The sequence below is a fragment of the Siphateles boraxobius genome, unplaced genomic scaffold (genome assembly GCF_051911475.1).
Source record: "Siphateles boraxobius isolate OS27281-9 unplaced genomic scaffold, OSU_SipBor_1 22, whole genome shotgun sequence".
NCBI classification, from domain to species: domain Eukaryota; kingdom Metazoa; phylum Chordata; class Actinopteri; order Cypriniformes; family Leuciscidae; genus Siphateles; species Siphateles boraxobius.
In genome coordinates, this window is record NW_027508833.1 from 26,452,947 (window position 1) to 26,479,314 (window position 26,368).

Sequence of the window (26,368 nt, forward strand, 5' to 3'; positions counted from 1 at the left end):
CTAAAAAAAACACTAAGTCTTTCTCTGATGTTGTTTAAAACCTAGTGATCTGTCTACCTAATCAAACCTAAATTGAACACTTGAATGATGCCCAAAAAGCTGTCAAGGCAGGCAATCACTTTTGGAAGACAACATCTGACACTGAAGGAAAAATAAAAACAGTTTAGTATGCAGTATTGCACTCTCTCGCTTGCACTCTCAAGGGACTCTCAAGGCTGTATGAATACTAAACCTCATAACACTTATGTTTAGTTAAGGCTAATAGTTGTCATATTTAATCTGCATAAGTGAATCCAATTCAAATTTTAATCAAACAAATTCAGTGGACTAATAACTATATCTCTGCATTCTTTAGGAATTCATTTTTCAAGAGTCTGGTGTGAACATTTGCTCCTGAAAATGGAAAGAGCAACCGAACTCTGAACAGGAAAACGCATCATGGAAAAGCTTGACAGAGTCCAAGTCTGACTCTCCATCTCTCTCCTTTTCCCTCTCTTTATCTTTCTGCCGGCATCTGTTTATGGATAGATTTATGCCAAGCATTTTGATTATTAGACTGAAAGTCACAAGTCTTTTGAGTTTATTAAAAGGCACATTTGGAAATGAGAATGTGACACTGGACAAAAGAGAAGAGTGTGTTTCTATCTGTGTGGATGGGGACCGGGCTTGCGCAAATCCCATGGGAGCCTTTGATGAACACAAATTTAAAAACAACAGCATTTATTTGAAATAGAATCTTTTGTAACATTATAAATGTCTTTACTGTCACTTGTTATCAATTTAATTCCTCCTTGATGAATAAAAGTATTGATCCATTTTATTTATTTCCCCCAAAAAATTAAATAAAAATTCGTACTGACCCCAAAGTTTTGAACGGTAGTGTTTAATGTTACAAAAGATTATTTTTCAGATAAATGCTGTTCTTTTGAACTTTCTATTCATCAAAGAATCCTGAAATAAAAATGTAAATAACTGTTTTCAACATTGATGATAATGAAAAATGTTTCTTGAGTATCAAATCATCATATTATACTGGTTTCTGAAGGATCATGTGACACGGAAGACTGGAGTAATGATGCTGAAAATTCAGCTTTGATCACAGGAATAAATTACACTTTACTATATATTCACATAGAAAACAGCTGATTTACATTGAAATATTATTTCACAATATTACTCGGTTTGTTTTGTATTTTTAATCAAATAAATACAGCCTTTGTGAGCAGAAGAGACTTCTTTTAAAAAACATTAAAAATCATACCGGCCCCAAACTTTTGAACGGCAGTGTGTGTGTGTATATATATATATACGCACACACTGTACATGAACATGGTAAAATGAAAAGTCAAACACCTTGGACATGACAGGTATGTAGGCTACTATGTTTCAGGAATGGCACAAAGGTGTGTGACTGTTTAAGTCTTTGTCTTTAGATCAGTGTGTTTACTAATGTGCTTTTTGTCCTTTGTTGTGTATCTTTGGATTATGTTGTGTTGTAAATAAATCCTGACAATCTAAAAGCCATTCTTTTTTTAATTTCTCCTCATTCTTTGTGCAAGGCTCCTCATAATGATCGGGCCTGATAGCACCTGATAGGGCCATTAGGGGAGGGTCTTTGTCTTTCTCAGGTGTAATATGCATTCATATTAATGAGAGATTCACGCCTCCTCGCATAAAGCTCTCTCACACAAAACACGTCATACAAATTTTAAATCAATATATTGTCTTATCTAAATGAGTATGCAGGATGATTTTCACATAGTTTTAGAGCAAATATTCTAGGCTATGCGATACAATTTTCAAAAGTATTGTGAAGGAATAATCACTATGGGTTTTATGACCTTATTTCAGTGACATTTGTTTTTTGTTTTTTCACAAACCACGCATAAACATTATTATCTTAAAAATACAAACATGTACATACATGTTGCTCACATATTACGGTAGCCCCGTTTGTGCTATATAGAGTGAATTTACACCTTTGCCATTAACATGTTTATAAATAATTGAAAAAAGCACAAATGTCAGAGTATGTCAGAACACCTCCAGGACCCAGAAAACACCTCAGACTAGAGATGCTCCGATCAGCATTTTTGGGGCCGATCACCGATTACCGATCACCAAAATCATGATCTGCCGATTGCCGATCACTGCCGATCACAGAATGGCAGGGGAATGGGAATCTTTTATCTATAATCTAGCAGAGTTTGCACCATTTGTAGAAATGTGTTTATTTAATTGTATTTAGAAAATGAGATGTCTTAAGGCTACTGTAGGCCAGCTTTCCCAAATAAGGCAGAGTAACATTAAATTATTCCAAACAAAGAGGGGTCAGGCAGACCAACACACATCAGATCAGCCTAATGGGAGGGGATCAAGTTACACCTAGGCATATTTGGAAATTGTAGCCTCTTAATACACCCACTACATTTACTAATTGGCAACAAAATGAACAACTTGTTACACCAAAACTGGCTACTGATAAAAGGACAAAACTATGGCACGTTTTTTTCTGTTATTATTATGAACGTCTGATGTAGTTGTATTTATATGATATTTGTATTTTTATAATTGAATTTTTGCCATGAAAATAGCTTTGAATGCTGACATGGCATTAAATAAAATAATCTGAATCTGAATATGATGTAGTTGAGGAACCAACTACTTCAGATCAAAAAAAATAAAATACCACCACCACTTTTGAAACATCTCGCAGCACGAATGTACCAATACAAATAAATAAAAACATCTCCAGTTAACTCAGAGCATTCATTTTGTTCATTTGTTAAATAAGAGGCGATCTAGCGCTGAAATGTTTTTTTTTATCAAGTGATCAAAGTGCTCGTTGCCGCAGCAATCAGTGGCGCAGATACCGCGTTCTGTTGTGGCTCGCGCGGTGCACGGTCTTCACTCGGACGCACGCTTCAATCCGTTGGGAGACTCCCTATTCGTTCCGGTGAAGGAGAACTCATGTTGCCACTGCCAAGCTGCACTCTGCTGTTGTGTGCCCGTGCGCCACGCATGCAGGTGGGAAAAAGTCGCGCGAGTAATTTACGTCACGTGATCGGCTTTTTTGATCGGCGCTTTTGGGGTTCGCCGATCAATCTATTTTAAGCCAATGTCGGCAGATCATGATCGGCGTCCGATCAATCGGAGCATCCCTACCTCAGACCCCTAAGGGTTAATATGCTGTAAAGTGTAATACCACCAGGCCGTTGGCACCCTCTGCAGGCATTTGTTATAATACTGATTGTTTATATTATGTATATTATGTATTTTATCAGTGTTGTTCCATAAACCATCTGATTATTTGCATTGGATACTTCATTTGAACCAAATATTATTACCTCATTGTTAATATATATGTATTTTAATTAATTTTAAAGGCTTAGGTCTATTTTTATTACCACAAAAAATGCCAGATTACTCAATTAATCGCCAAAATAATCGACCTATTACTCGATTACCAAAATAATTGTTAGTGACAGCCCTAATTTATAACTAATAGTAATAATAAACTAAAAGTCTTACTTTTAGGTTTAGTTAACAATAACAACCCTGTTTATAATTTATTATAAAATAATTAATTAATTCAATACTGAGAAAATATATTTAAAATTGACTTAAATTTATTTTACCATAAATTTGTGTGCTATGTGTGTGTGTCACTGCACCGCTATGAGATATCACACCTTATCTACATCTGACTGGTCACCACTAGAAATTGTTTACAACATCAAAAAAATAAGGTTTGCTTTATGCACTTTCACACTTTATATTATGTGTTTTTAACAACTATGTACTTGCATAACAAATTGTTAGGTACAGTTAAAATCACATTACATTCTAAAATTGTAACATTACACTCTAAAAACTTCGTTTTTAAAATGACTAAAGGCTAAACTAAAAATTAAAATAAAAACAAAAGCACAAACTAATTATAGGCTATTAGCCTGCATTTGATTACCCCATTATAATGGTCACTTTCATAAAAATATACTTGTAGGTTTAAAATTCCACGTATCGCACATTTATTTTCTCCAACAACAAATATTTTAGCAATATGTATATTTTAGTCAGAATTATTGCGCTACTATTCTATTGTGCTTGTCTGTTTGGCGCGCGTGCTCGCGGTGGCGCTCATTAACGGAAGCTTGAATTTTAGCGAGATTCACTTGCAGAAGCTCGTCCTCTCCTGACAGTGAAATGGACATATTTGTTTGACTTTCTAACATTTACAGATGGAGAATATACCAGTGAAATGTAAGTTAAGCACTGAGGAAAGCACCACGTCTCAGACGCATTAAACAGTGCCAGTACTCATCTGTCAGTCAGCAACAGTATCTGTCAGAGCAAGCTGCTTTAAACTTGTTAACTATATCTTACCAGTTATTTTGAAGCGCTTAATACTAGCTTGTGTCATGTTTAGGACAATTGTACTATGTTCTTTCACTGCAGGAGCTCACACTGCTTCCTCCGCTATATTTTTCAGATGTGCTCGTATCAAACTACTGTATCGATATAAACGGTATTGCCTCATTCCATATCGTTTAAAAAAAATCGATATATATTCCCTACTAGGAATGTCCTCTTTCTCGTATCAGCCTCGTAGTTCTTTGACATTTTAACACGTTATAAATAACCTGAAGTAACATTGACACTCTTCGCGCCACTGTACGTATATGACGTTTGCTGTTTGTTTTGCTGATGGCCAGTCACTGGCCAATCAACTAGCCCGACATACTCTTTTACTGGCCCCGGGCCATCGCTTATGTCGAGCCCTGCCTATATATGTATAGAATAGCAAAGTAGGCTTATCAATATACAAGACTGAACCACATATACACTCACCTAAAGGATTATTAGGAACACCATACTAATACTGTGTTTGACCCCCTTTCGCCTTCAGAACTGCCTTAATTCTACGTGGCATTGATTCAACAAGGTGCTGCAAGCATTCTTTAGAAATGTTGGCCCATATTGATAGGATAGCATCTTGCAGTTGATGGAGATTTGTGGGATGCACATCCAGGGCACGAAGATCCCGTTCCACCACATCCCAAAGATGCTCTATTGGGTTGAGATCTGGTGACTGTGGGGGCCATTTTAGTACAGTGAACTCATTGTCATGTTCAAGAAACCAATTTGAAATGATTCGAGCTTTGTGACATGGTGCATTATCCTCTTGGAAGTAGCCATCAGAGGATGGGTCCATGGTGGCCATAAAGGGATGGACATGGTCAGAAAGAATGCTCAGGTAGGCCGTGGCATTTAAACAATGCCCAATTGGCACTAAGGGGCCTAAAGTGTGCCAAGAAAACATCAACCACACTATTACACCAACACCACCAGCCTGCACAGTGGTAACAAGGCATGATGGATCCATGTTCTCATTCTGTTTACGCCAAATTCTGAATTTTGGTGAGCTCTTGCAAATTGTAGCCTCTTTTTCCTATTTGTAGTGGAGATGAGTGGTACCCGGTGGGGTCTTCTGCTGTTGTAGCCCATCCGCCTCAAGGTTGTGCGTGTTGTGGCTTCACAAATGCTTTGCTGCATACCTCGGTTGTAACAGTCGGCCCATTCTCCTCTGACCCCTAGAATCAACAAGGCATTTTCGCCCACAGGACTGCCGCATAATGGATGTTTTTCCCTTTTCACACCATTCTTTGTAAACCCTAGAAATGGTTGTGCGTGAAAATCCCAGTAACTGAGCAGATTGTGAAATACTCAGACCGGCCCGTCTGGCACCAACAACCATGCTACGCTCAAAATTGCTTAAATCACCTTTCTTTCCCATTCTGACATTCAGTTTGGAGTTCAGGAGATTGTCTTGACCAGGACCACACCCCTAAATGCATTGAAGCAACTGCCATGTGATTGGTTGATTAGATAATTGCATTAATGAGAATTTGAACAGGTGTTCCTAATAATCCTTTAGGTGAGTGTATAAAGGCTATCATGATAATTTTGCCAACAATGAACCATTGATTTGTTTAGTTTATAATACGTTTTATTTTTTACTTAAACAAATACAACATATAACATTCAAAACTCATCGGCTTAGACTGCATTTGAAGAAAAATAAACACAACAGTTTTCTGTAGCCTTGTGCAAACTTATTCAATAGAATTAGACTTCTAGAATGTTCTTTCCAGTGCAAAAAATAATATTTTTAATTTAATTAGACAACATTTTAAGGAAGTGTAGTGCAAATATCTTTATATAATTATACTTCCATTATAGATAACTTTCTTTTCGCCGGCTGCTCTGAGGTAGTCATTTTTACATTTCCCGCTGTTGTCACTTGTTGTCATCGTTGCTACAATACGTGCCTCACAACGACTAACGACCAATTAAAAGGGCATTCTCTGATGATGTTGCAAGATGTTAAAAACGCTACGCAGCTGATCATAGACAAACAGGGGGAGAAATTAGTATCTACCGCACTGTCTGTTTTTTTGCCCTTTTTTCTTATCATAGCCTACAAATGTCTTCGTTCATAATCTGTCTGACATATATTAGAAGCTATGTGTCTGTCATGGATTTGCACTGAATGGATTCTCAAAAATACAGAACAAAGTGCGTTCCGTATCAGTTCAATACGGAAAAAGACTTTTATGTGTCAAATACGGGACGATTCCGTATTATACGGAATGGTTGGCAACCCTAACCTACACCAACACAGGAGAATACGTCAATATATTTCTAAATATGCGTTTTGATTATCGTGATTTCAAAATAAAAAATTAAACCCTTTCTCTGAGTTTGCACGTTTGGATGTCCACATATTATTCTTATTGAAAACGTTCACTGTTCAAGAAAAGTGGCTTTAGCATTTCTATAGAAAAGCAGTGGCCAAATATTAAGATTAAGTAAACATTTGAATTAAATGTTGTTTGGCCAATATTAAACAAGGATTTAACCACCTTTTTGAACATAATATAGCCTATTGCATAGCCTACATTACATTCCCTATATTTGTTTCCATATCCTTCAATTTAAAATTGTTTTGTTCTTCATTTTTTAATTTTTTTTTCATTGACAGCTTTTTTAGGTCATTCAATGTTAAACGAATGACAAAAATAATCAGGCAAACTAATATACTTTTGTCTAATTTCGCCGTTTTGAAGTGAAAATAGGCCTATGTAACGTTACTCATCACTCATGTAAGGTAATAATTAGTTTACTGTCATTGTGAGGGGACAAGAAAAAATAAAACTAATGTATACAATAAATACAGTTTAATGGAAAAGTGCTTTTCCTTATATTTCTTTCAGGGCTAGTAAAAATATAGAAGGGGCCAGTAAAACTCTGATCTACTGGCCCTGGGGGGCCAGTGGAGATTTTTTCTTATGTTGAGCCCTGATATAGGCCTAATAAGTTGTATTATAATATGCTATAATGTATGATGTTATACAATATTCACCAGAAGTCATCATTTCAGGGGTTATTTTTCAAAAAATGTTTGAAAAATAAAAGTGGATACACACACCCCCCCTCCTCCCGCCACCGTTCCTTATTTCCATTTCAGAAAGTTGGCAACCCTAGTGTAGGTTTACAAATGATTTGCCTTACAAATCGGATACAATGGCACACACTGCATTCCCAGATGAATGTTAAGCAACCCAAACTCACAGCATATGCAGAGATGCTCCATGCATATAAATAATAACAGTTCATGAGGAGCAGCATTTAGTGTGAATGGAGCCGCTCTGAGACGCACGAAACCTACACGCAAGTAAATAAATAAAGCGCATGTATCATTTAAATCATTTAATTGAATTGCAGCCTTTGTGAATTCACAATAGCACTACGCTATGGTATGGTTTTAATACATTGTTTAGTCCTACTCCTAATAATGTGGTTCATGGATTCTCATCCGTGGAATGGGCCACTTCGCATTCACTTCGATATATCATTTCAGAAAAAACTAATGAAAATTACAACTGAAATAAAATTAGCAAGCTGAAGTACTAAAATTGCTAAATATTTTTAACATATTGTTAAATATTTAAAATACCTTAATAGAAAAGTGATCAGAGCACATAATTAAATGACTAAAATGAAAATATATATAAAAAGATAAAAATTAAAGCTAATTCAAAATATTAATAAATAGTAAAGTAGTATAAAATATAATAATCCAACACTGTTTATAAATATGATTTGATGTACATCTTTGATGTATTCATCACATTCTAGCATTCTAATCATTCTAGGATTGCCTTTCCTACTATGGATGATGCTACCTTAGTATTTGGCAAAAAGAAAGATAGAAATAAGATTTTCTTAATTCCTACTGCTTTCTGGAAGTATGACACAGAGTATAACAATACTGAATGAGAGTGAGAGAGAAAGAGAGAAGGGATTCTCACCGTGTCTTTGGTAGGCGCCAGCATCTCTTCAATCATCATGCTGTCTCGAGCGAAGGAGCTTCTGTTCAGAGTGTTGGACCTGTCTGAGCTGAAGGAGCGCAGACTGGAGTGTGTAAGAAGTTCACATATGTACACACGCACAAGCAGATACACACAAACATAAAGCAAAAGACACAAACAGGGACGAACAAACACAAAACAAAAACACAAACGTTACAACATGCAACATCCAGGGAGAACAAAAGCAAACCATTCAGAGAAGAGAGGAGAGAAAGGGATGCAGGGCCTGAATTTCGTTTTGGAAAATAGGGGGGAAATCCCCCTTTAGGTCATTCTTATGGGGGGGATTTTTTAATTTGAGGGGGGACTTTTTATTAGACAATTTTTAAAAATACTTTTAACTAGCATTTTTTTTAGTTTACAAAACAAAAGGAAGCTTGATTTCAATCTTTTAATTAAATTGAAAAAATTAGCACAAATAAATACATGAAATAAAGAGAAAAGTTTAGGTCTAACACTAGTATTCAGAAATTATAGAAACGGAAAAAAGTAATCAAATATAAAATAACACGGAATAGTCTTTTAGTCCTGTATAATTTGAATACATAGGCTATTAATCCTGATTCCTTACAATTAATGCTATCTTTTGTTGTTTTATATACAATAATGAGAGACACATTTTAGGCTACTCTCACTTTAAGAGCTAGTGCACGGATCCACGTTCACGTGTTGCGCGAAAAAAGCAGTCCGCGCCATTTTCTCCTCTTTTAAAAAGGGCTCCCTGTTGCTATGCAATCATGAGCCACGTTCTCCATGAAGACGAAGACGTTTCAGCAAAGGATGAACGCGCAAAAGACGTAACGTGAACGGCCCATACTGTTTTCATCATAGTGTCACATGCATTTTCTTTTTGTATTATTTTTTTAAGACATAACCGATTGTGTTTGAGAGGATACTCCCCAAGACCGGAATTAAGACAATGTTGTGTGCTTTTGATCGTTAAAGCGCTATAATTCAAGAAAAATAACTTAGTTTTGTTACTCACGAGCTGTTTGTTATGCGGGTTAAAATCGCTTGAATGTTTAAATAGGTAAGACTTAAAAAGACGCACAAATTATAAACAATAGTGACGATGCAATGGCCCGATTGTGCAAGTGACATTTCCATCATATGTCCCGACTCCTGAAACGCGAGAGTCTAGAATCACCGCCTGCAGTGCAGCGCGATTGGCTTGCCTTGTGTAACCTATTTTAAGAGACAGAGAAGACACGGCGCATTGGCAGAATCACTCACGCTGTTTGTGAAATTGCGTCTCGCAGAAAGTTTTAAAATGACTGATTTGATCTTATTATCGGTTAGGTTAAATTTACTCATAGGCCTACATGCTAGATTTTTGCGGGAATTTCCCGCATTATAAACGCAAGAACTGCGGGAATGATTAAAATGATGCGCAATACCCGCAATCCCGCACCGAAATTCGAGCCCTGGGATGTCTGATGGACAGAGAGGAGGAAGTAAGAAGAAAACTGAAATGGGCAGACCATGTAGAAGAGAAGTTGAATGGGCAACAGGGATGCTTTTATTTAACTGGTTTACCCTTCATCGGAATTGATCGATTAATAATATCTAAAATACCGGTAAATAAAGCAAAATGTTAACAAACATTATAAACACTATCAACATAACTATATGCTATTTAGTTCCCCTCACTGCACAACAAATACTTTCAATTTAATGGTATTTAGAACAGAACAAGAAGGAAAAATATAAGTAGCTATTTAAACGTCAAGCTAAAACTAATTAATTTAAAGCATAACTGAAACTGAAACCAGTGTTGGGTTCTCGTGGCCTCCCTCTCTCATTCAGCATGAATCCAAATGTTTCCATATTCACAATGTGTTTGGATGCTAAAATAATAATTAGTATGTAAAATAGGCTATGTACTTCACTCACTATCCAATATTGACATTGTGGCGAACAGGATGGCCGAGGGACGTGAGAGAACGGCGCGAGGCCGGTGGTGCGATTGCTAATGATCAACACCTGTGAAGCACACTGGTCTCGCATCTGTCACGGAGGAGCGGAAGCATAAAGGAGGAGCGACGACGTTGATGATCGAGAGAGGAACAGGCCTGTATTTTAGTTGTGTTTTGTTTTTGTATTTTATTTTAGCCAGCAGTCGTCCGAGAGGGGCTGCTGGCATTTATATTTATTTTCGGTAGCCAGCAGTCATCCGCAAGGGGCTGCTGGCGGTATTTTGGTTTGTTTCTTTTATTTTAAATAAAGTTTATTTGATTGTTCGCCTGTTCCCGCCTCCTCGTTCCCTGAACATTGCTACAGACATAAAACATCATTCACATGTATAAAAAAAAGTGCTTAGTATAAGACCACATTGTGGCGATTCTACTACGGACTATATAAATTGAGCAGTGTAACTTTTTATGTTTGGTTGACTATTTTTATTTTGATAATGAACAGGCTGCGATGTCAAGTTAGAAATGTAAGAACTGATATGTTTAGTCTTCAGTCACATGATCCTTCAGAAATCATTTAAAACAGTTGTGGCTGCTAAATATTTTTGTAGAAACTGTAATATTTTCAGGATTTATTGATGAATAGATGAATCTCTTTCTAAAAACTTACTGACCATAAACTTTTGAACTGTAGTGTATATTTAAATTAACAGAGGTCTTACGCTAGTTAAATTTAACCTGACGGGTTTTGGAAAAAAAAAAATCCACTAATAGTTATAGCAAGCACCACTAATAATAAACTGACAATTTGAGCTCATTTCAAATGTACGACTGCATGTGCATGTGTGCACCCTTCTGCAGTGCTCTTAGAAATGCCTGTATCTCTGCAGGACAGCAGTCTTGGGTTGGTTGTACAGTGTGTGTATGAGAGATTGAAAATTCTGCAGCAATCAGCAGGATTTAAAGGTACAGCACTGTAGCGCACACAGCAGAACTGTGCACGAGTGTGTGTTTACAGAAGAAATGGTGTTGATTTGTGTGCTAGTCTTTGGATGAATGGGTTTACAACCGTCTTTCTGTGTCTTCCTCTCGCACGTTAGTTTGATTCGTCCTGATCGGCATTGTTTTTATGGTTCTGTAGTATTACAGCAGCTGAATCACCGTTCTCTGCAGTACACACTCTCTCGTTTCCCTTCTCTGCATTAACTTATCTCTTTTTCTTTTCGTTCATCATTTTCCTCCTTTACTATGCACTTCTTCTCTCTGTCTAATTATCTCATTCTGAACAGAGACAGTATTTTAAAAGAAGGCTGTACTATGGTTTTGTGTGCATTGCATGTGAAACAGCATACAATATTTGTTCTCTTATCCTAACTGGCTAAGTTATGTTATAATCATATGCCTCCTATCTAATGTCCTGTGTTCAATGTGCAAATATGTGTGCTTGGATGAACTATTCGCTCTATGCTTCTCTATCAAAAGCACACTTTTTTGATTATATCCAAACATGCTTAGAACACCATATCTTAATTTTGTAATAAAATTGACCTGTGATCAATGTTGTGAGTAATGGCCAATTAAATGTGGCATTGCAATAGCTGACTGATCAGCTTGAGGCTTTTGTCCCTGGATGTTACATAGAGCATCTAAACTGCAACAACAGCAACACACAACATATATAAACACAGTCCATGCCACACTGAACAAAAACTCAAAGCAACCAACATATAATAGTTAGCACACTAATCATTAATATTTCAGACATCAATAACATTTAAAACAATATTTCACAACACACAACTACTGCCCCCTTTTCCTTTTATTGAAACACTCCTCACTTCTTTTCAATTTATAATCCGCCTTCAAAAGTGTTAGATGGCTTTTGTGTAACCGATAAAAAGCAGGTTTGGCTTCGGAGTCAGATAGAACAAATAAAACGTCAACACAAGAGGAGTTCAGAGACCAGAACTCCAGTTGAGATGCAGGAATTTGTTTTATCAGGCCGAGGAGCTCAGGCCTCAGTGTATGAAAGGGATGAGACTCCATAGAAACGCACTGCACCAGATGACATGGTGGAGTGAGGCATGATGGGAGTTGTAGTACGTATGGAAAGGGACAGTGACAGAAACGACAGCTACGGAGAGAGAAGGCGAAAGGCACAGAAAGAGAAAGGCAGAGAGTAAGACATCACTCTTACCTTATCCTGGGGCTAGAGAGAGTGAGAGAAGCGAAGAAAGAGAAAAGAGAGTAAAATGTACTGGACGTGGCAGAAGCAGTGAGAGTTAAGCATGGCACTGAGGCTCTGCCACAGCATGTGTTGTGCTCCTAGACAGGACTGGGTGCGTGCGTGTTTGGCAAAAACAAGCAACATTAGTAGCCCTATCTAAGAGCAAACAATGCCAGGCTGATGTTAACAAAATAAAAGAGGCAGAATATGAAACTGTAGAGTAGAATATCATTAAGAAACATCAAAATAGTAATAAGCTAATAATAGCAATAAGCATTTCTAAAGCAATTAAAATTCATTTTCAGACATGAAACAGTATGTCTTACCTTGGCTAAGCAGCGATACTGAGTATTTTGCGAATTACGTAATTATAGCAATAATCTATACAGCTAATTTGACTCACATTTGACTATTTAATACCTCTTGTGTCAATATCCAAATACAGCAAACCATAGAGCTAATTCTTTCCTCTGAGCAACACAAGTCCTGAGCACAAAATTGAAATGATCAATTCAATCAATCCATCATAACTAAAGGTGATAACTGGAGACTGTAGGTCTGCATCCATCACATCACACCTTCATGTTCACACAAAAAGAGTCACGCACTATCCAGGCTTTGTCACTCAGTGTTCCCTTCCCCGTGATGACGTCATTGTTTTCAGTCATTTATTCCACGTACTCGAATGCTATGAAAATTGGCACACAAAGGCCAGCCAATCAGAACTAAATGTCCCGTGCAACAACAGAAAATTAGGCTCCATTGTGCCACATAATGCTTGAATGACAGGACTGATACCTCTCCGTCCTAGTGTCCCATTTCTCTCACTTACACTCATCATCCTTCTGCAACGACAACCAGATCCTGACGAGATGACCTCTTAAATAAGGGGATGGGCACAAAACGCCACAAATGTGTGTCATCTGCACTAAACCTTTCTGAGAAACGTTGCAAGTTAGATTTTATAAAAAATCCCTGCGTACAGCCGTCTGCCGGAAGCTAGTTATTATAGCTAAACAGTTTTAAACATGGATATTTTCTTACAAAAACCCATTGCTTCTTCGCTTCAGAAGGCCTTTATTAACCCCCTGGAGCCATATGGATTATTTTTTATGATGGATGGATGCATTTTTTTGGGGCTTCAAAATCTCACCCCCCATTCACTGCCATTCTAAAACTTGGAAGAACCAGGATATTATATGTCTCCGTTTGTGTTCGTCGGAAAGAAGATAGTCATATATACCTTGGATGGCTTGAGGATGAGTAAATAATATTAATTTTCATTTTTGGATGAACTATCCCTTTAAGTATCCACTATGTGTACTTTCTTAAAACTGAAATAGAACTTGCAGTCAGAATCCTCTATACAAATCTATTTACACGGTATATCTCCAATCAATCTTACAATGTTTTTGCTGTGAATTATACAACAACTGGAAACTCTACTGTCACTTCAGTTTTCATTGCAACCATGAATTATTGCAGTTAAAAATTCGACAAAAGTTGCTCAGCAGAACATGCAACAATTTTGCCTAAAGTGGGATAACTGTATGATAATACCTCTTTAAAAATATTAAATACTGTAAAGATAAGCCTAATCGTTGCACTAAAAGTACAACAGGTCTTTTTCTGCTACTATTTGCATTACAATTTCTCATCATTTTATCCTGTCATCTAAAAAAACTAGTGTCATGCACACTTTAACTTGAATGGCACATGGTGAGTTGAATTTGTGTAGTGGGAACAGTTTCCTGAGAACCAAAAATGTTTATTTATAAAGACTGACAACTCTGAATGCAGAGTGAATCTGGCCAAGATTTGTCTTTCTCTCTTTCCTGATATTTACTGCCCTCTTTTTGTTATCGAAGCATTTTACTAATGCAGACTGAAAGTCAATACACAATGTCCCATCATTAAAACAAAACGACCACAACCTGGACTTGGTGTTTTAGTTTGTTTGCTTACTAGCACTCTGTTTACATGCCTTTTAAGACTGTAATGCTTTGATAGTAGTCCAGCTGAACATCATTCCCTTGTCTAACTCCACATCCTAAATCTATCCACATCATCCTTCATCCAAACATCTCGACCTGCCATAGCTTGCAACACCATATATTTTTGCCACTCATGGAGGACCAGTGAATAGGTAACAAACAGCTTCATAAAAAAGCAAGCATTCATATAAATAAAGTATATAAGTGCTGTTACCTGGCAGAGCGGGCTCCAATACTGAAACCCATGTACCCCTCCTGCGGCAGGGAGTCATCCCCCAACTCCCTCAGGTCCTGTGGCCGAAGATACTTCTCAGTCTCGCCAGTCATCGCATCTTCACCTGCAGGGATGAGACGGGGCTAAGGTGAGCTCACATGAAGGTGAACAGGTAAGGTGACCAATCAGCAGCTGCGGCAATCAGCTCCCCTTCGTTCTTCTAATTAAATAAAACCCAAAGCGACTTACAGTTCAATTATTGCTAAGACAGTCCCACTAGAACAATCTGAGGTTAAGTGTCTTGCTCGAATGCATAATGGTAATAATTTGTGGATCATCTCTTGTGGTGTAAATCTACCAGCCCAAACAGTCTTCTTGTGTCATGCAAACATCCAGGTCGCAGCTTCTAGACTATTAATCTATGTCACATAACACCTGGGTGTTTTTCTGTCCCCGCTGTGAATAACAGAAGCTTAGTTGGCAATATTTCACTAACACATAGAGAAAAGCGTTATTGCTGCATCAGGACACCACTGCGTCTCCTGCTATAAAGCACGTCTCCATCACACCCCCAAGAGTTTCTTAAACCTGATAAAAAAAAAAGCTAAAACCAGGCTATGCTGGTTTGCAGGTCTCTAACACTCAGCATGGTCTGTTTGCTGGTTTTTGGGGTTTGGAGCAAGCTGGGATCTAGCTAAAATAAGGTAAGAAAGCAAATCATCTTAGCCTGGCAGCTTTGAAGTGGTTTTTTTTTCAGCAGGGAAAACATAGAAATATGACAATAAAAAAAGATAAAATTAAGTTTAATAGTTTAGTTTTACATTATATGAATTATGATAGTCCGTATCTGCTTTTATTGTCTAATGGGGGGGGGGGGGTGACTTTTGAACCCACCAAAGATGGTTTGTTTTTCTGTTGAAAAATGTTTTGGGTACTTTTGAGATTGTCAGCAGCTTGATGATATACTTACACCAGCAAAACACTTTAGGCTTGCTAGTTTGTATAGTTTAATAACAGATTCAATTGTAACGGTTTTTGTAACCGTCGAAATTAACAAAGCTGTTATATTAAAAACCACTTGCAAAAACACAAACAAATAGTCACTATGCCAACAACAAGCAACGGCTGCGCCTCAAAACCTCGTTAGCTGCTAACTAGACATAGTCATCATAACATTCAACGCCGTCTAGGCAGACAGCTCGCATGGTTTTCAGGGTGTCGTTATTTTACAAAACTAGGGCGCATATGATGCACAAAATTACATCTAGGTAGGCAATGTTCAAAAACGTTTTGAGCCACAGACAACATCTTTTTCGGATCTCTCATAAACGCGACTTTTGCTTGTCCTCTTCTCTCTCTCTGCGTGCTGCAGCCCCTCCCCTCCCGCTTCAGAACTCCTCCGTTTCCCTAACCGGCTCGCTAATTCCTTTCTACTCCGGTACCGAATTAACGACTTAATGACAACGAACACTCATGACAAAGACTAATAGATGACCCTGTCTAGAAATAGAAGACACGGCATTTGACGTCATTCTGAGTTTTATAAGTATAACGTTACATCTAAAAACATATCCGAGCAGTGTCCAGCCGGTGAACACCGTATGCAGCAGAGCCCCAAAACACCGCAGTATCCTGACACAACGACTCACATAAAAGCGCTGCCATATCCCACTCCGATACTGATATATCCGGTATTAGCTTATTCCCCCGATATTTCGTTAAGTTCTCAATGAAGTCTGTATCCTCTGAGAAAATAACAGATGGTGAGGTTGGTCTATTCCGGTTGATAATGTGAGAGTCGGTCGTCCCGAGTCGACCAGAACTCTCGTGGCTGGATGTGCGAGATTTACATCCGTTCATTCGCCCGGTAAAAGTTAAAGCACAAGGCAGCCTGGGTCAAGTGAAGGAGGATCTACCAAAGCTGCACTCTCACATGTCAGGGGAGCTCTGCTCTTTTTCCAGCCTCCCGCGTGAGCGCAAGCACACACGCGCGCGCACACACACACACACACACACACACACACACTGAAGACGCGCGCGCAGGACCAGGTCCGCTGTGTGTGTATGTGCTGCTGAAGATTTTGCAGGTCTAGCAGCAAGTGCAAGGTGGTAACAAGACACCAAGTACTGTCAACATAGTTTCTCTCAGGAGAATGAAGGGAGGGAGACAGTGCAATCGCTTCTCTAGTGGGTGTGTGTGTGTGTGTGTGTGTGTGCGCGCGCGCTGGTTTGGCTAGTTCTAAAGGGGTCAAATATAAAATAAAATAAAAATCCTCACAAATACAGAATGTTGAAAACTAATTTTTGGACATCTGAAATAGTCCTTGCTGTTTGAGATGCTCACATCTCAATAATTTTATGCTTTAAATTATTGTAGGTATTATTGATAAACCTTAATTTGGGGGTTTCAGACAGAAATCCACCCCAGAATCTTACAAAGTTAACAGGTCTGTTCCAGTGTTATTATTAACTAATACACCAACTATTAAAAACTGTTTAAAAATAAAAAAATAATTTAAAAAATAAAAACTGAAATACTGCTGAAATATGTTTAAACGGTAATACAGCAGTATAAATGCTAATACAAGTCTGTGTGGTAAAGTTGTATCAGCTAATGTCAATAGATCTCTCAGGCACACATTTAGAGTCACTGTAGAACATTCTACTCATTACAAAGTGATAAAGAACATTACCAAACTAAGGAAGTTCTCTCTTCTCTCAAGTATATACTGTACAGTTATATACACAAGATCTCATTTTAATCATGTGTGTATTTTGCTGTATTTGGCACTGTGCTCTTTGTTGTGTGTGGGAGAGATCAGGCTTTGCTTAAATACATGAGATGTCCCCATAATGACAATTTGACTGACCTACACTGTGATAAAATGATATTTTTTTTTCAATGAAGGGATACATGGTTCACACAGCCCCCGAAAATATCAAGGAATTCAAAAGGTGTCTTTTCTAGCCCCGCATACTCGTGTAAATACAATTTTAAAACATAATAAAATGTAAAAAAAAACTTAAATGAAAAAATATTTTTGTAGTCATTATAAATGTTATATTTATTACAATAAAATAAAGAAAAAAATAATGTTATTCAAAAAACTAAGTTTTTAAAAAATAACAATTATGATTTTATTGTATGACAAAAAGTGGTTTTATTAATTTCATAATTAAAGAAAATAGAAAATTATCTCTATAAAATTAAACTATTTTTAAATTACCCTATCAAGTCATCAAAAATAACTGGAAAAGTCATGGAAATTCATTGGTTGAAAAATGTAACAACAAAATTAGAAATGTTGCCTTGAGTTAAAGCACTAAAATTACTAACTGGAAATAAATAGAAACTACAACTAAAATTAAATTGAAAAAAATCCTAAAAAGTAATATTTAAAAAAAAAACTAATAAAAAGGACATAACAAATTGATTAAAAATTAACTTAAAATTAAAATAAACACTGAAAACAAAAACAAAGGCTAATTCAAAATATTCATAAAAACTATAATAGCATTTAAATAACACCAAAATAACTGGTTAGAAAGTAAATGTAATCATCCTAATTAAAAGGAAGGTTATTGGGTAATTAGCGTAAAATAAAAACAATAGACGTCATTAGTCAGTCTTCACCATAATATGACAACAAACGTGTGTGTTACAAAATCAGATTGGAGATCAAAAGTGGAGTGGTTCTGACAGACATGAGGCCTACCTGCACCGCTCAATACACAGACAACTAACAGGGTCACCTGTAGATATATTATAGTCTGCTGCTAACACATGCACACACATGAACTAATGCACATACTGCTCAGACAGCAGTTTCAACACAACTTCTGCACTTTACTGCTTTTTATATTCTAAGATTGTCTCTCTCTCTCAGGTAGAGGGGTGACACCTGTGGGTCAAGTCAGTGTCACCTGCGGCATTCTAAGTGTATCTGCTGACACACATGGTAACTGCACACCCTTAGCTCTCTGTGTCACCATGGAGAGGGGAGCAGAGAGGGACATTATGCTCATGAATATTTCAGCTTTGAACCAGGAAACAAGAGAGAGAGTTTAGCATCATAGTCAACACGTGGAGTGTTTTCTTCTCCTCCTGATCCACTGCACGTCAGCTTCACTGTATCCAAGGCAACTGTATGAGTCACATATAGGCTTGTGTGGGCATGTTATTGTGTTTCTATGTGTGAGCATTTGTAAATATGTGTTTACTTAATGTGTCATGAGGGGTAAAAAACTGTGTATGTAAAGTTAGCATTCACAGGAAATCATAGCAATCACACTCGTGGTTATGTGCATACAGACTCAAGAAAACAGACACAGTGCACTGCAAAGCCAGACGAGAACACCGCATCAAAGCTGAGCGAGTGTGTGCGTGAAGCGAGGGATGATTAAAAAAAGGGAGGAAAAACAGAACTGCGAAAGCGTGTACCTTCTTCCCCATCAGTCTGGGCTTCATGATCTTTCACAGCTGTCAAACATACAGTACACAGCAATAGGTTAAACACACACACACACACACACACACACACACTAAAACACGAACACGCGCGCGCGCGCACACACACACACACACACACACACACACACACACACACACACACACACACACACACACACACACACACACACACACACAGATTAATGAAGGCATATAGTGTTAGCCCAGTGATTATGGTGCAAGCTAGAGGGAAACTGTCCAAATAACTAAATTTAAATATACCACTAGATGCAAGACTAGTTTAAATGACATTTCAACAACTGCCTCACTGACTGACTAAAGTGTGCATATGGTCACAGCGGAGTAAAGAGCTCTTTTCAGCATTATAAACCTATATAGTTCACAAAGAAAGAGTGAAACTTTGTGTGTTTGTGTGTTTGTGTGTGTGTGTGTGTGTGTGTGTGTGTGTGTGTGTGTGTGTGTGTGTGTGTGTGTGTGTGTGTGTGTGTGTGTGTGTGTGTGTTGTGTGTGTGTGTGTGTGTGTGTGTGTACCTACTTAACTATATTTTGGGGACAAATTTGTACCCAGAAGTGACCAAAACCTGACAAAAAAATCTCCAAAAACCTCAATTTAGTGACGTCCTCATTTGTAAATCTGGTTGAAAAATAAAGTAATTCGAGTTTGTTTTTTTAAATGTGAAAATGCAGAAGGTTTCGTGTGATGGGTAGGGTTAATGAAAGGGGAGAGAATACATAGTTTTTACAGTATAAAAACCATTACATCTATGGAATGTCGCCATTTAGATAGCTAAGTAAACGTGTGTGTGTGTGTGTGTGTGTGTGTGTGTGTGTGTGTGTGTGTGTGTGTGTGTGTGTGTGTGTGTGTGTGTGTGTGTGTGTGTGTGTGTGTGTGTGTGTGTGTGTGTGTGTGTGTGTGTGTGTGTGTGTGTGTTAGATCAGTACTAATTCAGTTGTACCTTCATCATCAGACATGTCAAGGAATTCATTCATGGTCTCCGGGACATTGATCTTGTGTTTCTCAGTTACAGGCTGGGCAAAAATGGAAAACATGCAAAATACAACAAAAGTTAGAACTACTTCCATAAGAATAAATAGTATAAAGTAGCAAATTATATTGATATTATGACATAATATGACAACTTTAAAAAAAATCACTGACAAACTATAAATTTAAAAAAAATATGTTATTTTCATGTAATGGCCGATAACCAATAAATTGCAGATTAAAGTAAAAATATAACAGTACAATTATTTTAAAAAATTTAAATCACAATTTTTTCGGCAGAGGTAATCTAAATGTAAAAATAGAAGAAATGTGCCAGAATTATTAAATATCCAACATAGATCGAAAAATTAAATATATCCAATATTCTAAATGAAGTGTAATAAAAAAAAAACATGGAATGAAATAATGTAAAAAATAAATTAAATTACTCAGACACTATGCTCAAAAGCTCATGATGCAGTTGGCTGGTGTGCATATGACAGAATGCAAATGTGAACTGCATAAAAGACCAATTGTTGGGTATTCTAAGTTTATTGTGGACATTGTTGCTGCAGAAGAGGATGTTGAGGGAAGTGGAAGGGGTGGTCAGGAGACAGATAGTGAGTATGTTACCGTGGCAGTGAGGTTTTCATCCGTAACTCTTCTCAGTGTGTCCACTACGGAGATGTACCCAAGTCGCCGAGCAATGGAGAGAGCCGTGTTCCCATTCTGCCACACACACAAACACACAAAACATTACTGTATACTATATTATCTATAAATGAGGCGTTTCTTGTGTACTATCATAATATGTAACATGCTTAATGTGAGTAAAGGAGAGAGAAGTGAAAGGTACACTACTCTGTGAGATTTTTTTATGTTTTTGAAAGAAGTCTCACCAAGGCTGCATTTATTTGATCAAAAATACAGTAAAAACAGTAATAGTGTGAAGTATTATTACAGTTGAAATAAATGGTTTCTAATTTAATATGTTTGCTGTTGATGCTTGTGACAGGTTGTCTAACGCCAGTAAACACGTCATCAGAGAAGAGAAGAGATATCGTTGCAAGAGGGAGGGGAAGTTACTTTAATTAAAGGTTAGAGGGCACATCAATTGTCAATTTTGATTTCATGCTTACTTTGATATTTTTGTATAAGCCCCAATGCATTTTTTCAGGATTATTTGAAGAATAGAAAGTTCAAAAGAACAGCATTTATTTAAAATAGTTTTTTTTAACAATTTAAAAGTCTTTACTGTCACTTTTGATCAATTTAATTCATTCTTGTTGAATAAAGTATGATTTTTTTAAAATGCCTCAGTACTCACCAGTGTGAGCTCATTGGCCGAAGCTCCATACTGAAGCAGCATATTAATGATGTGGGTGTGGCCTTGCTGTGCTGCCTGGTGAAGAGGTGTGTAACCGTTCTATGCACAGAACGACAGCGAAAGTCAGTTTACATGCAAAACAAGATAATGTATCTTTTGACAAGCTACAAACAGACTCACTTTTGTTTTGGCATTAGGCCTGGCCTGATTCTCTAACAGGAAGTTAGCCATCTTCATGTTACCATAGTGACACGCCACATGCAACGGAGTGTAACCACTCTATAAGGAGAATAAGAAGGACAAGTGAATATCAGACACTAATACACACACGCAGCAGTTGACAATGAACCTTTGAATGAATCAGTCTGCTTGTACTGGTTATGTAATTATGGGAACGCCACAAGATCCGACCCCTGACCTTGGTTTGGCCATCAATTTCTGCTCCATGGTTCAACAGCACTTCCGCAACGCCTGCCCTGTCATCCTGTGCAGCCATGTGCAACGGCGTGAGACCATTCTGTTTTACAAACACACACAGTGAGTCAAACCACTTTTAATCTACAATATTGTGCTCTGTGTGTGTATATGCGACTGTAAGTATGTTTACCTTATTGCCCATATTAACATTTGCACGTTTGGTGAGCAGCAGGGAGACAATGTCCACACTTCCCTCCTGTGCTGCCAGGTGGAGGGGGCTGATGCCCTGCCGGGTCACTGTGTTACACTCCGCCCCATATTCCAGCAACGTTGTCCCAATCTCCAATTGATTCTTCTTAGCTGCAATGTGAAGAGGTGTGTAGCCATTCTAGAGAGAATGAGAGAGAAACAAGATGCAAAGATTCAGTAATGTTTTACTGTAGTATTTTTTTTTCAGTACTTTTCTTGATTACACAAACCAAGCAGAGACTGCAAGAAGACTGTAAGAAGTAATCAAGCACTTCATTCCCCTCCAAATTCCCAACCTCTTGTCATGGAGATTACATTAACATCAATCAAGATACATCAACTCTGTGAAAAAGCAAGTCATGAAATTTATAACTGCGAAAATCATATACTTAATACACATTTTTGTCATGTTTTTTATAAAAATATCCAACATTTCACATTTTATCAAGATTTTTTTCTTCCTTGAGTAAATCAAAAGGGACAAGGCCATGGAAAAAATATGAGATACGTAGGGGGAAAAGTTATATTTCAATGCTTTTATGTTTCCTTGCAAAACGTTTGCATTCACCCGAGACACTTTCTATTCACTCACAAAAGTGTTCCTCTGTGTTAATGTGTTAAAAAATGAACACAAAACCATTGAAATATATTTTTCCCTCCCATCTCATTTTTTTCCAATCGCCTTGTCCCTTTAGGCACTCCGAACAAACTAAATTTAGGTTTTAATTAATTAACAAATTAATTTAAGACATATTATCTGACAACAAACCTTTATATCTTACACAATCTTTTACTCAAAAAATTATCCTGTATTACTGCTTTAGATAGGTTTACTGGAACACAAAATAAAAATAATGAGAAAGAAAATGATTTCTGCAGAGCTCAATGTGAGAATATGGACTGTTTATCAACTCTTCCATGCAGTTTGACTGAGTATAGTTTATTTTGCTTAAAGTTAATCAGATTTTATGCAAGTTAACAAACTTTTCACCCTTCATGACATCCTCTACAGACTACAAATGTGATTTGAACATAACAGCACGTATAGTAACTCTTCAGATGGTATGCAGGGTCAGTAATAGCTTTTCAATGGTAGACAGCATGGAAGGGTTAATCCAGCAACCCAATCTCATACCTTTGCTGCATAATGAGGAGATGCTCCCTGGTCCAGCAGTAACAGAGCCACTCTCTGATTATCATAGTGAGCAGCCACATGCAGCGGTGTTAACCCAGTCTACAATATACACACAGACCCCAGCACGATCACAAGCACCCACGCCAGCATGCAACACACATTCACACAAAACATTGGACACAGCACATACAGTACATAGGTGCACACAAACACACACACACACACACACACACACACACACACACACACACACACACACACACACACACACACACACACACACACACACACACACACACACACACACACACACCATGTTAAAGTTAAGAGGGAAGAAATCCCAGCAAACCACATTAATATTATGGAGGACCAAACCTGCAGAAATTAAAAATAAATAAATAACATGTATAATATATAACATGCATAAAAATAACAACATTAAAATAAATAAAATAATAAATGACTATAATTCACTATAATTGATTTTTAATTTAATTTAATCACAAATTTATTTTTGTATTACTTTTTTCTTTATTATTTTCTTTCTTTTTAATCTTTTTAACTTTTATTTATTTATTCTTTCTTTCATTTATTTATTTTCATTTATTTATGCATCATTTTATTTTTATATTAAGTATTTATATTTATACATTTATTTATATGTGCGCAACATGTAAATGAGGGAAGCTGTCCTTGCGTAGCTCCAGTTTATCTTTGGTTGAGAGCTCACGAATAGAAGCGTTAGAAGATCTTGACGGGATGTGGCAGATCAACTGGAGAGTTGCAAGTTATTTTCACCGGTTTGCATTATGTCTAATTATTTTGTATTGACCACGCTTTTCCAGAAATAGGAACACAAAGCTGAAGCCAGCAACTAATGTGATCCTTCCTTACAGCATTGTCAACAAGTCGGCAGATTTTAGGTTGATAACACCCGGACACCCAGGTGCCAGTTGTTGTTTTTTTGTGTAATCACAGAGGAAATCTTGACTAGGTTTACTAGGTTTATTTGAACCTAGGTTTGCGATGCTTGCGGGAAATGCGGCCCTGGATTGGCAAGATTTTTCACTGAAAAAAGTAATAAAAAATAAATTCAGGATTACATTTAATTCAAAAGGATATTTGTTTTATCAAGTCATTTTTCATTTATTTATTTTCCTATTATTACATGATTACTTATCTATTTATAATTTCTGCAGGTTTGGGCCTCCATATTAAGCAAGCAGCAATGAGCTCACACATAATATGAAGTTAAAAAAACTTCCACAGGATTGGTGTGTCTTTCCTTAACACAGTTTAAGCTTCTATGTGATATTTCTGTATATCTGTATACTATTGTTGTATGTATTAAAAAGCTTAATTTTTGTTAAGGAAACCAGACCTTCATGACAGCACAGCTGACGTAATGACTCTCAATAAAGCTATTTATGTGGATGACAGTTATACTTTGTAGTTCAAGAATAATAAGAGGAACCATTTGAAGGAAGGATGACAGATGAACAGACGAAGACAAATGAAGGTCCTGTCCCAAATGACGCCCACTGTCCTTGTGGTTTAAAGGCGTCATGGTTTGGCTGGTTACCAGTTAGCCCCTGCTGGTAGATGTTGTAACTACACCATCTGGCTACAAAAAGCAGGTTTCTCCATTGAAGGCCATTCAGAAGTAGGCAAGTATTCTGACCATTTGTTTTTTTGCAAGAAACATTTCAAATATAAATATTTCATTATATTTATATTATTATTAATATTATATTATATTTTACCAATGCCTAAATTTTGGGGTTTAATGGACTTTGCCAGCCCCAAGTGAAGTCCACATCAAGTGCACATTTGGGGTAAGACCAAGCTGTATTATGAAATGAACAAGGCGATTCATATAAATGTTGCATCACTAAACAAATGTGCGATAATGTATGCTTATGTTCACCAACCTTGCCTGCTGCATCCGGTGCAGCTTTCTTCTGCAGTAGAAGATTGGCAACTTCCAACTGTCCATACTTTGCAGCCACATGCAGGGGAGTGAATCCTTTCTGCGGATGTATATATTGCCATGAAACAGTGAAAAAAACAGTGAAAAGGATTCTCATGACAGAGTCAGCTTGAATCATCTGATCAGTCTCAGATGTTTGAACCCCACTGTGTGTGGGCATACAGCACAAATACAAACACACACCTTAGTTGCTGCAGAGAGGGAGGTTCCCTGCTCCAGCAAGAGAGCTGCTATCTCCTGATGGCCCTCGCGGGCGGCGAGGTGGAGAGGGGTGTAGCCGGAGGTGGTGGCAGCATTGGGAAGTGCCCCCTTCTGTAGCAACTGCTGCACAATATCCAACTTTCCCAGACGGCTAGCTATATGCAGGGCTGTTTGGTCATCCTAGAAATTGTCGTTATGGTAATAGACAGTGGGAGAGAGAGATAAGATGAGAGGCAAAACTGCAAGGCATTTAATCATGTATGTGGTGGGATGTGGACAGAGGTGTGTGTGTGTGTGTGTGTGTGTGTGTGTGTGTGTGTGTGTGTGTGTGTGTGTGTGTGTGTGTGTGTGTGTGTGTGTGTGTGTGTGTGTGTGTGTGTGTGTGTGTGTGTGTGTGTGTGTGTGTGTGTGTGTCTCACCTTGGCTTTGATGTCCACTTTAGCACCATTCTGTAGCAGGTATCTGACAACATCAGCCTGGCCGGCCCTTGCTGCCATGTGCAGTGCTGTTTCACCTCTCTGCAATACAACATTTGATGCATGTGATTTACAAGCTTTTATATATTAATTCAAAATTAGTTATAAGCGTATTATATAACAGTATTATTCATGTTATGGAGTACTTTTAATGCAAACAAATTCAAAGGAGTATATGAATTTTATTATTCAGTATGTCAGTAGAGCCAATTATAAAAATTCTACAAAAATATATATATATATAAAAAAATGCACAACCAAAACTTTTCCATGATTACATTTTGTATTGATCTTCTCATTCAGATAAATCACACACACACACACACACACACAC

At 37.4% G+C, this 26,368-nt stretch overlaps 1 protein-coding gene across 34 annotated transcripts in view; it reads right to left on the reverse strand.

Moving 5' to 3' along the window:
* Positions 1-26,368, reverse strand: part of ank3a (ankyrin 3a) — a 132,542-nt gene that overhangs the window by 40,426 nt on the left and 65,748 nt on the right. For 11 of the 34 annotated variants that reach the window (XM_077239363.1, XM_077239345.1, XM_077239331.1 and 8 more), the window contains 11 exons: positions 25,978-26,076; positions 25,541-25,738; positions 25,299-25,397; positions 22,174-22,371; positions 21,985-22,083; positions 21,747-21,845; positions 21,567-21,665; positions 20,873-20,968; positions 20,211-20,283; positions 14,784-14,907; positions 8,376-8,463 (listed from right to left, as the gene is read on the reverse strand). In XM_077239363.1, the coding sequence (XP_077095478.1) occupies positions 8,376-8,463; positions 14,784-14,907; positions 20,211-20,283; positions 20,873-20,968; positions 21,567-21,665; positions 21,747-21,845; positions 21,985-22,083; positions 22,174-22,371; positions 25,299-25,397; positions 25,541-25,738; positions 25,978-26,076 (1,272 nt within the window). Of the gene's footprint in view, positions 1-8,375; positions 8,479-12,545; positions 12,558-14,783; positions 14,908-19,224; positions 19,264-20,210; positions 20,284-20,872; positions 20,969-21,566; positions 21,666-21,746; positions 21,846-21,984; positions 22,084-22,173; positions 22,372-23,367; positions 23,467-25,298; positions 25,398-25,540; positions 25,739-25,977; positions 26,077-26,368 lie in introns of all 34 variants that reach the window. The other 23 variants (XM_077239359.1, XM_077239341.1, XM_077239344.1 and 20 more) reach the window with 7 other exon arrangements.